Source organism: Scleropages formosus, chromosome 5 (genome assembly GCF_900964775.1).
Source record: "Scleropages formosus chromosome 5, fSclFor1.1, whole genome shotgun sequence".
NCBI classification, from domain to species: Eukaryota; Metazoa; Chordata; class Actinopteri; order Osteoglossiformes; family Osteoglossidae; genus Scleropages; species Scleropages formosus.
This window is the reverse complement of record NC_041810.1, coordinates 31,790,512-31,805,982: the sequence shown is the minus strand read 5'-3', so window position 1 is coordinate 31,805,982 and position 15,471 is coordinate 31,790,512. Positions and strand designations below refer to the sequence as shown.

General features: G+C 41.9%; 1 protein-coding gene across 1 annotated transcript; it reads right to left on the bottom strand.

The window, feature by feature from the left end:
- Positions 1-1,854: 1,854 nt before the first annotated feature.
- Positions 1,855-5,469, bottom strand: LOC108932952 (iroquois-class homeodomain protein irx-3-like). Its single transcript, XM_018749677.2, has 4 exons — positions 4,901-5,469; positions 3,063-4,080; positions 2,411-2,477; positions 1,855-1,980 (listed from the first exon to the last, which is right to left on the bottom strand). The coding sequence occupies exons 1-4, from the start codon at positions 5,156-5,158 to the stop codon at positions 1,929-1,931; spliced, it is 1,395 nt and encodes a 464-aa protein (XP_018605193.2). The 5' UTR covers positions 5,159-5,469; the 3' UTR covers positions 1,855-1,928.
- Between the last annotated feature and the right edge of the window lie 10,002 nt (positions 5,470-15,471).

Here is a 15,471-nt window from a genome sequence, read left to right as displayed (position 1 = left end):
CCCGGCCTTTCGCTTGCTTATGGAGCTCTTCTTCTTCCTCTTCTTCTTCTTCTTGGAATGTCTAATTACACTCTGGTATCATATCATTTAATCCATTAATGACAATTCATGGATCCAGGGAGCATTTTTTTACAGTTTCATTTCTGCAATAATTGCCTTACAAAAATAATAATAATAATAATAACAAAATCGGAAACATTTTTCGAATGAAGATATCGCACGGGATTGATTTCAACAGACTTGTTCCTTTTGTTTTGATCTTGCTTTATATATTTCGTTCATATGAATATATTTTATGCATTCCATAAACGCATATACATAATCCTAACGGTGTTTTGTGTAGTTCTATATTTTAATTTTACCACAGTTTCTTTTAAAACGTTTCCTTTGACTTTAAAAGATGCAATTACTTATTAAGCATGCATACTAATAAAACAACTACTGCTACAGATAATAATAATAATAATAATAATAATAATAATAATAATAATAATAATGTTCTGTGAATTGTGAAACAGTTTAGTTAATTTTTTATCAAACTGCCCCACAATTTTTCCTCCCAGGTTTATAGGAGCTATGATATAAACATATACATTTTCATACCTTTTAAACCTATAATACCAGTATCAACTGAAACAAAACGAGGAAACTTATAATAGATTCGTCCCAGCTCGCTCACAAGAGCACACACACCGAAAGCGAGACTCAGCACACACTCAGCACACACTCAGCATTAGCCCTGTGTGTGTTTCCAGGACGTGTGCGCAGCAAAGTGGAACCATTTGTAATCGTTTATGCTTAGAAGTCTAAATAAACGTATAATATTAACAGTTCCACATCGTTAGCATAATAAGAAATGCTCTAGAATTTACTTGTGTAATACATACATTCAGTGTGTATATAGGTCAAATAATACAGCTCGTATATAATTTGCACGAAAATTTCCCAGAGGGGCACTTAGGCGTCGCTCTACGGTGCGCACGACGAACATTCCTCCTTCGGCCTGAAGAGGGCGCTCTAGCTCCAACTTTGCCAACACTCCCATCACCCTCAACAAAGCTGCTAAAACGCAAACGAAGATGAAGAAGAAGGAAAAAAAAAACAAAAAAAAAAAAAACAAACATAAATAAATTATTTCACAATGCACTGAAGGCATATGGCGAATTCTGCTGAATTAATTACTGGAAGTAATTGTAAATATTTAAACAGCAAAATCGCAAATACTGAGTGGAATTTCTGGTCTTTGCTCTCTGTTTACTCCATTCTGATTCTGTGAAAAGTTGATTCTTCTGGGTGGATAAACATGAAATATTGCCTAGTGTATTATGTGGTTTAAACAATACCTTAGAACTGCGTTGCACTCAGTTCCGTAAGTGACGTCGTTTAAATACATATCTTAAATACATATTTAAATGCGTTATTTTAGATGAATCTGCACATTCCAGAGAGGAGGCGATTTCGACAAGAAAATAATCTCTATTTCTAAGAACATGTAATTATAGGTCTGAGATAATTCACACCCCGTCGCATCTCCCCATATCAAAGGTTTCACTCTCTAAATAATAAAGGGATCCTTTCAAGCCCTTTCCACCAAATCCTTTCCAAATAATGTAAACTATTTCAGCCATGCGATTTGTTAAAGTTCCAACAGTTCATTTATTAGCCAAAATATATACTTTCTTGTACAATTTCGGTCACAAGTATGTACATTTTCTTTACTGTATATACAAAACATTTTAACATCAAATCCTCACGGAACTTACAAAAAAAGAAAAGAACTCACAGAAACACAGTTTCATACAATATTACATTAGCAGTTGTACACATAACATGCTTAAGTATATAGAGGTGTAGTATTCTTATTTTACATTCCTTAAAAATATTCAAAATAACATTAAATTAAAAATAAAAATAGAACAGACGGCCTATTAGGAAGAGAGTGCGGACAAAACCATTGTTGCTTCTAGTTGGTTCTGAGGCCTGGAAAATATGGGAAAAAAGTTTCAAAATGTAAATAATATTTGTGTGTAAATATATATCTGTGTCACTACATATATACAAATATAATGTAGTGTATATACACACTACATGTATGTGTAATGTATATACACACATATATAGACATATATAATCGCATATATATAGTGACAAAGAAAAAAAAAATGTAAATGCAAACGATGCTGCAGAACTATCTTGTATCTTTTCAAAAAATCCTCAACAGTTCATCGCCGACGGTTTAAAAGTCGTGTCTTTTTTAATATTTGAAAGAGTCTTTAGGCTGCTGCAGCACCTCATTTAACGCACGTGAAGCGTTATTTATCTTGACAAGTCGCGTGAAAACACATCGCAGCTATTTAGTACGTGAAGTAACACAAATATTTCCAAGCAAATTTAAGCAATTGCCTCTTACCGTATTTGAACTGGATGGAAGGCTGTTTTTAACAACTTTTTCTCGGGTTCCAAGGCACTACATCTTTCTGAAAGAATAATAATAATATTAATAATTAACTCACTAAATTATTTAAGGGGCATCTATAATATTTCCAAGCAAAACGCCTCTTCTACATTCCTTCTCGAGACCTTACTTGAAGACGCAAAAAGGGTTTAGGCCCGATGAAGGCAAGAGATACAAGCGCATCGCCTCGTGAAATTGCCCAGTTTTAATGATTTCTAATCGGAAATGCTGGATTTATGATTAATAACATATAACCCTCTATCGTCTTCCATATTTTCTTGAGCAGAAGTCAGTGGCAAAGATGGCTAAGTGTCGCACTCCCTCGTAGGCTTCTCTGCCCGCCCCCCCCCCTCCAAAACCCAACCCCCAGAACCCAATTCCGAACATCATCTCTGTGATCCACGCGCACAGATCGAACACACATGACGCATATAGAGAACATGTACACGACACGCGTGTTCCACGTGGAAAATAGCGCGTTGCGTTCTGACTGTAAAAGGGGCGTTTAAAAAAAGAAAAAAAAAAAAAAAAGAAAAAAAAAAAGGGGGGTAAATGTGCGGAGCCAAGCGGACCGGCTGGGCATCAGTTCAGTGTAGGTGGGCAGTACCTGTGAGGGGCGACTCTGAGCTGCGACTCCTGTCCTCCACGTGTCTGCCGTACACCCCCAGGCCGTTGGCCGGCGCCGGGTTCGAGAGGCCCAGGTAGTGGTTCGAGTTGATCAAAGCGAGCTGCTGAGCCGAGAAGGCTCGGCTCGTCCAGTTCTGAAGTTTCCCCACGGGGCACGAAAGGAGTCTGTGAGGCGCGAGGATGGTTTGTGTGTGGGGGGTCCCGTTCGCGAGCGGAGATTTCCTGGGGTTGTCCGGGCTCGTAGCCGTCTCTGCCAGGGACCAGATCTTGGGCTTCTGGGTCGGAGCTGCGCTGCTGTCCGCCGGCACCCCGCGGCTCAGCTTGAGCTGCTCCCCGCCGCTGGGCTCCGTGGCTTTCAGCGCGAACTGGTGGTGGTGGTGGTGGTGGTGGTGGTGCAGGCGCTCCTCCACCATGTCCCTGTGCACGTCCTTGTCCTCCTTCACCACCGCTTTCAGGAATCTCTGCTCGGGTCCTTGTAAGTCCTCGAAACCGTCCGAGATCTCCGAGTCGCTCCTGGCGTCCAGTTTCATGTCCGCGTGCAGGTCGTCCTGCTCGTCGAGGTCCTCCTTGTTCTCGATGTTCTCCGTGTCGATGTTTTCCAGGTCGATCTCCTCGTCGTCTTCCCGCTTGTCTCCCTCGTCCCCCTCATGGTCGCTGCTGTACACGTTGCCCTCTTCGTCAGTCCGGCTTCTGGGCGCCCAGGTCATCTTGTTCTCCTTCTTGAGCCTCCTCCTGGCGTTGGCGAACCAGGTGGACACTTGAGTCAGGGTCATCTTGGTGATGATGGCCAGCATGATCTTCTCGCCCTTGGTGGGGTACGGGTTTTTCCTGTGTTCACTCAACCAGGCCTTGAGCGTGCTGGTACTCTCCCTGGTGGCATTCTTGGGTCTGGACGGGTCACCAAACTGATACTGCCCGTAGGGGTAAAAAGCAGGGTGAGGGTGGGGGAACCCAGGGTGTTGAACCCCTGGACTGTCTTTCAACTCGTACTGAGCTCCCTAAAAAGACAAGAAGAGTGGATTCACTTACAGTGCGGGTTACAGATTTATAGTTCACGTTCGTAAGAGTAAAAAAAAAGGACGCGTTCGGATCACATTTACTAATTCATCGAAATCCACGTGGCAGAATCCATAAAGTCTTATCGAGATTTAAATCGACTGATTGATCTGCAGCAAATAAAAATCGCCCCGAGCCGCACTTCACTGTCCGCACCGTCCTTAAGCGAGGATGGCGCATCAACCTGTCAGAGATCTTAAGAGGGGGGAAAAAAAAATGCAAGTAAAGCGAAAGTAAGAGCAAAAGTTATGAAAAAATGGCAGGGAGAGGAACTCGCGCATTATGAATTTAGAGGCCCGCTTAAGAAAAGAAAAGAAAAGAAAAGAGAAGAAAAGACTTTTTGGGCCAGAGCTTTTCCAAAACTCCATAGAAGACATCGGGCTAAATTACGCATCCGAGAAACCCGAGATCTTCCCAAATGCGCTATTATTATTGCCGTGTTTATTATTATGACCACTTATTTTGCTCATTTAAACTGCTAAATTACTGACACGCCAGCCACATGCGACTAGCCACTTCATTACAGTTAACCAAGTTCTCATTTTAATTACGCGTCTGGCTGCTTTAAAGCAAACCATCGCCCGAGTACTCTTGTTATTTGCCCCAAGTTACTGCCCCGACCGCCTGGAACAACTCAGCCGCGCGTCGTTCCGAACCTCCGCAGACACTTCCGTCCAAACTTTTTCATTCCGCCCAAAATGCTCCCAACTTTTTAGTCGTTCGTCCGACGTGCCGGTGGCGGGGACCGGCTCTGTGACTTACCAGCTGGTTGAAAATGGAGATGTCATTGGAGTAGGGCAGGAAGGCTCCGTATCCCTGTGCGGCTGCGAACGGCGATCCGTACATGGTGGAGAGCACGCTGGAGAGCGCGCCGCTGGAGAGCGCGCCCCCGGAGAGCGCGCCGCCGGAGAGCGCCCCGGACGGGCTCAGCTCTGCCCCAGCCCGGCTGCTGCTCACTGCCGCGCGCTCCGACCCGTATATCGGCCGGATGTACTGGTATCCCAGCTGCGGGAAAGACATGGTGGTGGCAGAAGAGCGCCTCTGTGATCGGGAGGAAGGCAGGGGGGCGACGGCCGATCGCTGCGTCCCGCGGTATCCACTTTAGGGCGAACTGTGCGGGAAGTGTGTGTTTCTTCATAAAAAGCCGGTGTGCGGGATCCGACGGCGCGCGCCTGCCTCTCCTCGCTATTGATCTGCACGGACTAAGGTCAGGTCCTTACAGATTGCCTTAGATTATTGGGGACTCTTAGGTCTGATTGACATTTCTAGTGCTTCACAAGCCCCTCCTATTTCTCGAGTGTGACTCCATGAAGGCGCTGGGTCTCACTCGTCCGCCTCTCCCTCCCTCATCCTCATCCTCATCCTCTCTCCCGTGCCCTCCTTCCCCCTCCTCCCCCTTTCTCTCTCTCTCTCTCTCTCTCTCTCGCTCTCTCTCTGCTCGCGCACTGTTTCTGAATTTCCTCCGGATAAGTATAAAGGCGCTGCTTTCCCTTATTTTAATGCCTTTCAAATCTCATTTTATGACTCGCCACTCATCTCATTTGTTATTTGTTCGCTAACCCCCCCCCCCTCCCCTCCCCTCCCCTCGCCCCGATTCAGCGCTAATTCTCTGTTTGTGGTCATCCAGACAAATAATAAATGTTTCAATAGTACTGAATGATTTAGTCAAGAGGAACATGTCTTGCTCTTCTCTTCCCCCGCTTTCTTTCTTTTTTTTTTTTTTTTTTTGTATCTTCTTTTGAACTACACGGCTCGGAGGTGTGAATTAGACTTTGTGAGCGTAATATCCAGTCAAGGTATTATTTTAGGTGCATTAAAGAGGGCGTATTCAACACGTTAAACTGCTTAATTGACCCAAACACGCTGTTTCGTGACGTGCGAGCAACTCCTCTAATCGCGGCCTCATCGGAATCCGTTCGCTAATTAATTATGGGGCGTCGAAGAGCGACAGGTCACCGCGCGACACCGAGTAACGGCGCCGAGGAAGGAAGGAAGGAAGGAAAGAAGGAAATAAATAAATAAATAAATAAAGAAAGAAAGAAAGAAAGAAAGAAAGAGCCAACGGTCCACCAAGTGAGAACACACAGAAAACATGAGCACTTTTTACATCTGCAGTTTGCAAAAACTTCTTTTTATAATATTTGTTAGAAATACCACTGTGCACAACACATTTCTTCTAGTGAACGTGAAACGCATTATTATTATTATTATTATTATTATTATTATTATTACTAGTGGTAGTAGTAACATACTGTAGAAAATGCAGTTTTCCCGTTATTTTCGACGAAAAAAAAAAAACTTGAGAACTGCGAAACCGAGATTACTCTTATATTACTAACAATCTGTTCCCATGAATCCAGACACCGTTTTTATTAAGGCGATTGACCTGAAAAATATCCCTTGGATTAATTTAATGAAAGCCGCGATATGTAAGAAACGCAGATTAAATAAATACATTTAAAAATAAATAAATAAAAAGAAAACAAGCCGTTCTGAATTGAAATTCTCCGAATCAGTATAAGGGAAATATGCACAGAACAAGCTCAATCGTATTATAGCCCACTTTATGCTATTCACTGTCAGATAATCGTTTGCCAGACAACTCTATATTTAAGGACATTATTGACTGGACTTTATTTTTAACACATAATAAGTGTTCTCTGGTACTTATGAAAGAAAGAAATCCCAAGTGTTTAATTTCAGTTTAAAATAATCTGTTCTGATTTCCCAGGACAAAGAGTTTTTTTTTTTTTTTTTTTTTCTAACTTCTGCGAACGTTGTGATTAAATTTAATATTAGCTGCCATAATATTAATAATTCATAAGTGTTATTATTATTCGATATATTCAATGTTTTTTTTTTTTTTTTTTTTTTTATTCAGTACAGTGTATGCCTAATATCCATAGTGGCAGAACAGTGTAAGTGTGGTGTTTCCGCTCAGCGCCCTGACACTTTGACTGCCGACGCTGGTGTTACCAGGCCCGGGATAATGGGGTTATTAATGGGGTTATTAATGGGGTTATTAATTAGCGAGCAGGATGGCGAGCAGTATTTCACAGCACCACGGAGACGCACACTCTAAGAACAGACAGATGTAGCATTTACACACAAACCACCGTTTGAAAAAAACACTATTTCTCAGTGTGGGGTAAGTGCAGTACTGTGATAGAAAAAGAAGAAAAAAAAAAAGGTTAAACATCACAGACACAAGTTATAACTTTAAAAAGAAGAGTGGGTGGAATGAGAAGCATTGTTTCCTTCTTTGCAAGTAGGCTTTTTCTTTTCTTTTTTTTTTTTTTTTTTTTTTTTTTTGCCCCCCCTCCCCATCCTCCGCCCTGCGCGTGCTGGGCTGCGAAGGTGCAGCTCCTCCGGCGGGTTTTGCGCAGAACGCGGGCCGCCCGGCAGCGCTCCTAGCCCGGACACACACGTGTCTCCTCCCCGGGACCTGTCGGGGCCCCAGGGTCCGTGTCTGATTTATTGCTCCAATCAAACACACTTGCACTAACTTAACACTTTCACACAGGCGCGAGAACCCGGCGCAGCCATAAAACACTCTTTCTCACCATATTCCGCCCGCACAACCAGCCCTCCCACAATATTAATGACGTCTAGACCTTTATTTTTATAAAGCTGTAAAATGTGAATCATTTACTGCAATTATAAATAACATAGAAAATCTATCTTGAAAAAAAATCAGTGTAATGGCTTTCTGTGCTCAGTTATTAGCGCTCCATCAACTCAATCCTGGATAATTTTTCCACAGTAATATTTTTTTTTTTTTTTTTTAAATACATGCTGTTACATTATTCTGATTGTGGTTTTAATGTTACACATACGCAACACAGGAGCAAAAATATTCAGAGTAGCAATAATCAAACTTCAATTCAACTGTGTGCTTCGGGATTTTTTTTTTCAAGAAACTATGAGCGAAACAAACCTCAGTTACATTAATCAATTAATGTGTGGCAAGTGTTTTTTTTTTTTTAAATATATATTTAGGTATTTGAGTTGAGTGATGCGCTTTTATCTGCTGCTATTATTAGGCGCCTTTCGCAATCGCTGCAGTAATGTGAACATTTTTACCGTTTCATGTGCAGAAGAGCACATGTGGCGCAGTGAAATGAACACCCGAACACGCAGGGCTGATCGACACACGACACACACACACAGCAGGCCCAACGGCACACACACCGCGCTTTGACGGAACGGAGCGCCGGAGATCGGCGGCACGACGCGCTTCAAGCGGAGGCTCTTCGAGTGACATTTTTTTGGATCTTTTCCACCATTCTTTATCACACGTGGGATCGATTCCGGAGGAGGCTGTCTGATCAGAATGTGTTAATTGCGGTGACAAGGCATTTAAAGGGGCGGGGGGGGGGAGGTATGAGCCCTAGTGGCAGCGTGGCACGAAGGGGACGGGGGAGGGGTGACTGACACAAAAGTCATCCTCACAACTGCTCTCGCAAAGCAGTTCTCATTCATCTGGCCAACACACTGCTAGTCTCATTTGTTTCCAGCACTTTTAGCATTTCATGTGAATATATTGTGTAATCATAGCAGCGTTATTTATGTAACTGACAGCGTTGTCTTACCCCAATACGCAGCACACCGCAATTACAATATTATCCTAGTACTTTGCAACAGGCGGCGGGATTCGAACTGGTAACCTCCAGAACGCAAGCGAACAGCCCCGGACTTTATTCCTACTTCCATTTCCGTGTGTCACGAGCGTTGCCTGCTCAAATAGTAAAACTTGAATGGGTAATTGAATAACTATACATTGCATGTATGGGGGGGGGTGAAAAAAAAACAAAAAAAAGTGCGCGGGCCCGCAATGAACGCGGACTCCACTAGATTTTCCACTTAAGAGGCACAAAATGTGAATATTATGTGACACATTCGAAGCCCCAAAAAGTTTTTTTTTTTAATTTTTATTTTTTTTTATTAAAGGCAGGGCCACGCACGTGGAGGTCTCAGCCTTCCGAAATGCTCTCCTCCGGGGTCGCCGCGTGCTCGCGCACGCGCGCGCCCCCATCCATTTCGACTCCCATTAAAAGTGAAATAAAAAAGGGTGATAAATCTCGCGGTGTGCGTGGAGCGGCGGGGGGCTTAATCCAATAAATGAAATAACTTCTAAATTAATTGTACCCAGAGCCATAAGCAAAAGCACTAAGAACGCTATCTACTTAAAAATAGATTTAAAGTTTCATTTTACTATTGGGACAATTGGAATAAAATAATTTTAATTACGCTATACCAACCAACCGTGCATATTAAATAGATAAAGCTGTGTTTGCATGAATGAAGAAGTGAGGATTTCCGAACATGTCTTTGTGCGCACTGCCGTTTTAAGGCACATGAAAAGTGCTGCGTTCCTTTGCAGTTATTAATACACCGCCACATATCCAATTTACAGGAAAAAAACTGCAGCCTGTATTTAATGAACAGAAATAAATCATCAATCATTTCATGTCGTTTCTATAGGGTGCTTTGACCTTATATTAAGGTATTAGTTAAATCACAGCTCGCTTTGGATACTGTGTTTGCCATTAACACAAAATTATATAGCTGCTGTGTGGTTGTGAGCATAAATGTTTTAATAACTTATAGGGTCTCATATTCATCTTACTGTAGTACATAAACCAAATGTAATGAAGCGGAAAAATAATGCAGGCTTCTGTTTTTTTTTTTTTTTTTTTCTTTACAAAACACTTTTGAAACCTGCAAGTGGTCTAAAAAAAGGAGGGCAGAGCTGCTGGGCCATGTTCCACACATAGGTTCAGGTGGATTTCTTTGAGGAGTTGCCGTCCCCTGACTTGGTAGACTTGGTATGAAATAGGAAGCTGAGCTCCAGAAAGGAGCCCATAAAGAGAGAATATGTGGGTAAATTGTAGAACTGCCTGGAGGTGCGGGCAATAATTGATTGGGAAGGTCAGGGCGCCCGGTGTCAGATGGCCTCCTCACCACAGTACCTCCACAGTCCCCACACAGTCCCTCCACAGTCCCCACACAGTCCCTCCAAAGTCCTCACACAGTCCCTCCACTGTCCCCACCATATTCACTCCACAGTTCCCGTTCAGTCCTCCACAGCCCCTCTGGGGGAGGGGAAGGGGGCTGTCATATGTTTTATTTTATGTCTTGACTCCAGCTCTGCGTCCTTATTTACAGTGCTTTGCAAAAGTATTCAGACCCTTGACCAGTTCTGTAATTTTACTCAGTGAAGAATGATATACTGAAATTCTGTTCTCTGTGATATTTTATTTCAAAACACTGAAAATGAATTATTTTAAGGCAATATCGTTTTTATGTTTGAAAAGATTTTTCGGGGAAAAAAACTGAGAAATGCTATTTGGATAAGTATTCAGTCTCTGTGTTGTGGAAGCTCCACATTTACACAGATGAAAAACAACTATGATAATGAGGACACAGTTGCCTTACAGTTGGCCTCTACCTGTGAGCCATTAAAGTAACTGTCACATTTTCCAGATAAAAACCCCACTATTAAAGGATCATTAGTCAGGCTGGGAATCTGAAGGAAACGTATGAAAATGAAGACCAAAGAGCATTCTACAGAAGTGAAAATGGTAAAAATAATATTGAAGGGTTCGAGTATTCTGGTGGGAACTGCTGGCTCAATTATCGGGAAGTGGAAAGTGTATCATGGCACCGAGGCACTGCTTAGAAATGGTTGTCTCTCAAGACTCAGGGTGCAAACCAGGAGACTTGTGAGAAAAGCCACAGAGAGGCCTATAATCACTTTGAAGGAGCTACCAAGTATTGTAGTAGAGAGTTGGGCAAAGGTGAATCAGTCAACCATATCGAGCTTTGCTTCCTGGTATGGTGGCATAAAAGAAGCCAGTTCTCAAAAAGAAACATCTTGAAGCATCTCTGGAGTGTACCAGAAAGCAAAAGAATGCCCAGTTATGATGTACCAAAAGGTTTTTTGATTACAATGAAACCAAGTTTTACAGCCTAAATTCAAACTACTATGTGTGACACAAACCTAACACTGCCCAACTTCAATGTACCATTCGTAATTCAGTAAAATGAGAGAACTGCTCAAGGGTTTGAATACTTTTGGAAAGCACTGTGCATGTTTGTGATATACTCTTGCCATCAGCATTTCCAGAATATTGAATTTCCCCCATTGTGTCTCTTCTGCCAGAAGAATGGACACTAGCACAGGTTAAATCATCATAAATAATCAGTTCAAACAGTAAACAAGTAAACGTGACAGTGGTCTATTGTTGGCGTGACATGATGCCAGCATGGAGGTATGTGAGGATGGGCACCACCAAGGACATTGCGCCAAATGTTACCGTAAGCATTTAAAACTGGGGAATGTTTTGTCTAGTATCAATTCTTGGTTTTGTTTCTATTACCTATTAAAATTACTTTATTAAAATTCTCATTCATTAAACATGAGTTGATTTACATTTAGTTCTTTGCTAAGGTTCACATTTATTATTTACTTGTTGCGTTAGGTGGTGTATGTTTGCAACTTTCAGACTGTACCTATGCACCTTTTATAGACTTCTCTTTCACTTCCATTTGGCCACGGTTCCTGCTGTATCAGTAACAAACCATCATCGATTTCATGGTGAAGTCTCTTTAGAATGGGAATGAGCTGGTTGGGGCCGTGCTATCACTGTATTACACAGGAATGGCCCAGGTAACAAGATGAGCATTGATTCAGCATCATGCCTGATCAATAATGAAATAAGTAACTTCAGAGCCAAATTAAAGTGCAAGCTGACTTACTGCTGCCAGATGTCCGGCTAAAGCGACGGACTTAATTCATCTGGGGATAAAACAATATCTGTAATAAGGCTGCTTACATTTTCCTCGTATATTTCTCTATGTGAACAAATTATGGCATCCCAAATGAAAACTAACTGGAGCGTGGATAATTGACAGTTTGGTGGAGAATGTGTTTTGAAAATGATCCAGGCATAGCTCATATTCGGTCTCAGGCAACAGAAATATATATATTAGTCTTGAGGGACAATATAGACTGTAGCACCAATCCATGAGGTACTTATAAGAGGAATATGATGCCAAAGCTTTGCCTCTTTATCATCTACTGCCTAAGGGTGTTGATCACAACATTTTCCATTTTTACTGCGCTAAAGCACTATATGTGCACTGGCTTTATTTGATCATTTAGGAGTGATTTGTTCTCCACATAGGCTATTCCCTTTTGTTTCTCTCAGTAAAATTAATGTTAAGGACACTTCATAGGCAAGTAGGTCAGAGAGACAGCACTTTATCTGAACAGGAGAACTTGGTCTTACTGTGATGATCTACTGCATAGCCTTAATGGCAATCTGTAATTTGATATATTTGTATCCGCTTTTATTTGTTTGCATATCCAGATGTGACCACAGGACAAAAAGAAAGTCGTTGTAGATTGCATCTTCTGCATAAATTCTCAGAACCTGGTTTAGAGTAAACTGGTCTTTGTTTTAAAAGAAGAACCTGTTATTAACTGACTCAAAATATTTAATGGCTCAACGTAGTTCAAATAGTTTTAATCGGTTAGAAAGTTTGATGCTTAATTCCATTTATTAAGAATATGAAGCCTTTGAGATTATTTGTACTCGCAGAAACACCCTGCATACATCTTATTTCTCTTTTAAAGTGCAGCACCCTTATGTAGAAATGTTTTAAACTTTTCTTTTTTAATACTGGTGTAATCACATGTTGCTTTTTCCTGTATTGGAGAAACAATTCAAGTTCAGTTTAAAATTGAAAACATTTGTTCAAGTTTGAGGAGCATGTTAAGTGTCATCTGCTCTAAGTGTGAAGGTGCCGAAGTAGTTTGTTTGAAATATGGACTGTGCTCATAGAGTGCTGGTTGAGCGGGTTGCCGTCTGCTGTTGTGAAGAGAAAAACAGGCCATTTGATTTATTATCTGACCTGAAGGTTGGAACAGTTGCCTGCTTTGACTCTCTGGGTCAAGTTACCATGGGACATGACATAGAGCGCCTCCTGTTGGCTGGTTTGTAGCCAGCACACAAAGACATCCTCCATCTGTCCTGCTCTGGATGGAGAGTGGGCTCCTATTGACAGCAGAAGACATGGAGCCCCCAGTAACCAAACTTCCCTTAAATACCAAGTAAACCGGAACAGCCGTTTGCTCCAACCTCAGCAACACCTCAATGCACTCTGCACATTTACAGTATGATCTTGTTCTTGGTTAGTTTCATTTAAAGACTTTTTTTTTCAATATTTTTAAATACATAACAAGTAATGCAGAGTTTTACATTTAATATTTCTTTTATTAATCTTCTATATAATTTTAATATATTTATACATGCAGGATTTTCTATTTCAAATGGATTTCAAAAAGGGCTTAATAATAATAATAATAATAATAATAATAATAATAATAGAGAGAAGAAACACAAAAAGATACCTTTTATGTAATCATAATACTGTATGTGTTTCATATTTTAAGCGCGGTTATGACTTAAGGTAAGTGACTTCTGGCCTGTAATGGCATTTTTGGCCAGTTGGGACAGCTATGTTTTCAAAACAGCATTTTTCACTGCTATCATGGCAGTTACCTCCTTCTGACAGGGTAGCTTATTTATGTCTAGTCCATTGGTTCAGCATATGACATCATTATATTGAGTGGCTCAACGTATTGATGGCCTGAGGTCAGACGAGTCTTTAAAACCATCACTTCTAGCCCGGTTTGGCAGCTCTGAGAAAATGACATCGTCCTGGGTATAGAACGACAGGGCGTGCATTTATGCCCTGAGAGAAATGTCTTTTTTCTGGATTGTGAGACAATTACTGCACCGCAGGAAGGTTAAACCAAGGGGAAAAACAGCTGAATGTTTTTGCAAAATGGTCAGACGAACTGTACATAGTACATTCATACAGAGTGATTTTCATTGTTATTCGGAAATCTGTTTAAGATTTAAAGAAAATGATGTAAACGACACAAAAAAGGAGAAAATATTAGCAAAAATACTGCATTTACTTTCAAATAATACTTAACTTTTTTCTACACTTTATTGTACTCATGTCCTCAGGTATGTTTTAAATACTCACACACCTATAGAAATAATAGCAAAAATTGTCATTTTCCTCACCCTCATTGTCAGAGCACAGTATGGAAATATTATTCCACTGATGACTGCACAAAGTTAGGTCTCCAGACGTCCGGCAGAGCAGATGTAACTGCAAGCAACCGAAATTGTCCTTTTCCTGGAGGTCACCTCCCGGCGCCTCCCGCTGAACAGGCCAGAGCACGGGGGCCACTTCGCTGTGCCGTGGACTGTAATTGTTTGTAGATTTAGACTGCAGTGCTAACTTGAGAGATGGAGCAAATGTCAACTGCGGTGTAAGGTATTGCAGAACAGGCAGCCAAGCACGACTGGACCCAGCTGTCTGACCACTGCAGTCACAAGCAATAATGATTAGGGGCCGCGGCGGGCGGGTAATTCCTCCGAGCCACGCGTGGCCAAAGCACGTCGACCCCAGTGCACAATGACACCGCGCTCAGTTTCATTATCGCTCCTTGGTTTACCGCTGGGTCGCCTCTTCCACATCCTGTCCCACCTGTGGTTCGAAATAATATTTATGTTATTATGTACAGTATATCCTTATGTGCATGCATTGTATTTCCTCTTCGAGCCCCAACCTCCACCGCTTGAACAGGATCCTTTCGTCCTCTGCTGAGCACAGATTAAAGGAATAATCAATAAATAAACTGCCATTAATTTAGCAGATATGGAGAGCTGGAGTTAAACAGGAAGTGCTAGAACAGTTTTGTAGAAAATTAAAATAAGCAGGCTGTAGAAGTCTTGCACACACACACACACACACACACACACACATTCACTGCCTGGCAGGGTTCCGGCACTGGTCCACAGCAGAGGCCAGCAGACTCTATGGCTCTCTGGGATTATTTTAAACGACTTAAAGGCTGAATGGCAGGGGGGACAGCCACCTCCTCCGGCTGCTAATGAAGCGAGTCACTGAGCTGCAGTGGATTAGAAAAAGAAGCAGGAGAGTATATAAGCATGTATATGTGCACATTATTATATATTGGAAAAGTGTCTGCTCTATTCCCCTGGTCCTCTTAATCCCTCTGACCGTCAAGATGGCCCAAGTCCCATGTGGGCACGCAAAAAAGGGAAATCAGTAATGCTCTTTACCTCAAACAATAAATCCTGAGGGTTATTTGCCAGCATGTTTAATGAAATATTTTGAGAAGAAAACCGCCGTGATTGATTCACCTTCGCCATCGATCTGCTATTGATCTCGTGCGTTTTGAGGCCACAGCTGTGCGGTTGGCTAAATGGTTGCTGTGCTCCCTG

What these genes read in the sequence shown, in the direction of transcription:
- LOC108932952 (XM_018749677.2), bottom strand. Translation starts at nt 5,158, where the DNA reads ATGTCTTTCCCGCAGCTGGGATACCAGTACATCCGGCCGATATACGGG. An exon ending in TCTCCATTTTCAACCAGCTG is followed by an intron (nt 4,081 to 4,900) that starts GTAAGTCACAGA and finishes TTGTCTTTTTAG; the next exon opens with GGAGCTCAGTACGAGTTGAA. An exon ending in CTCAGAGTCGCCCCTCACAG is followed by an intron (nt 2,478 to 3,062) that starts GTACTGCCCACC and finishes TTATTCTTTCAG; the next exon opens with AAAGATGTAGTGCCTTGGAA.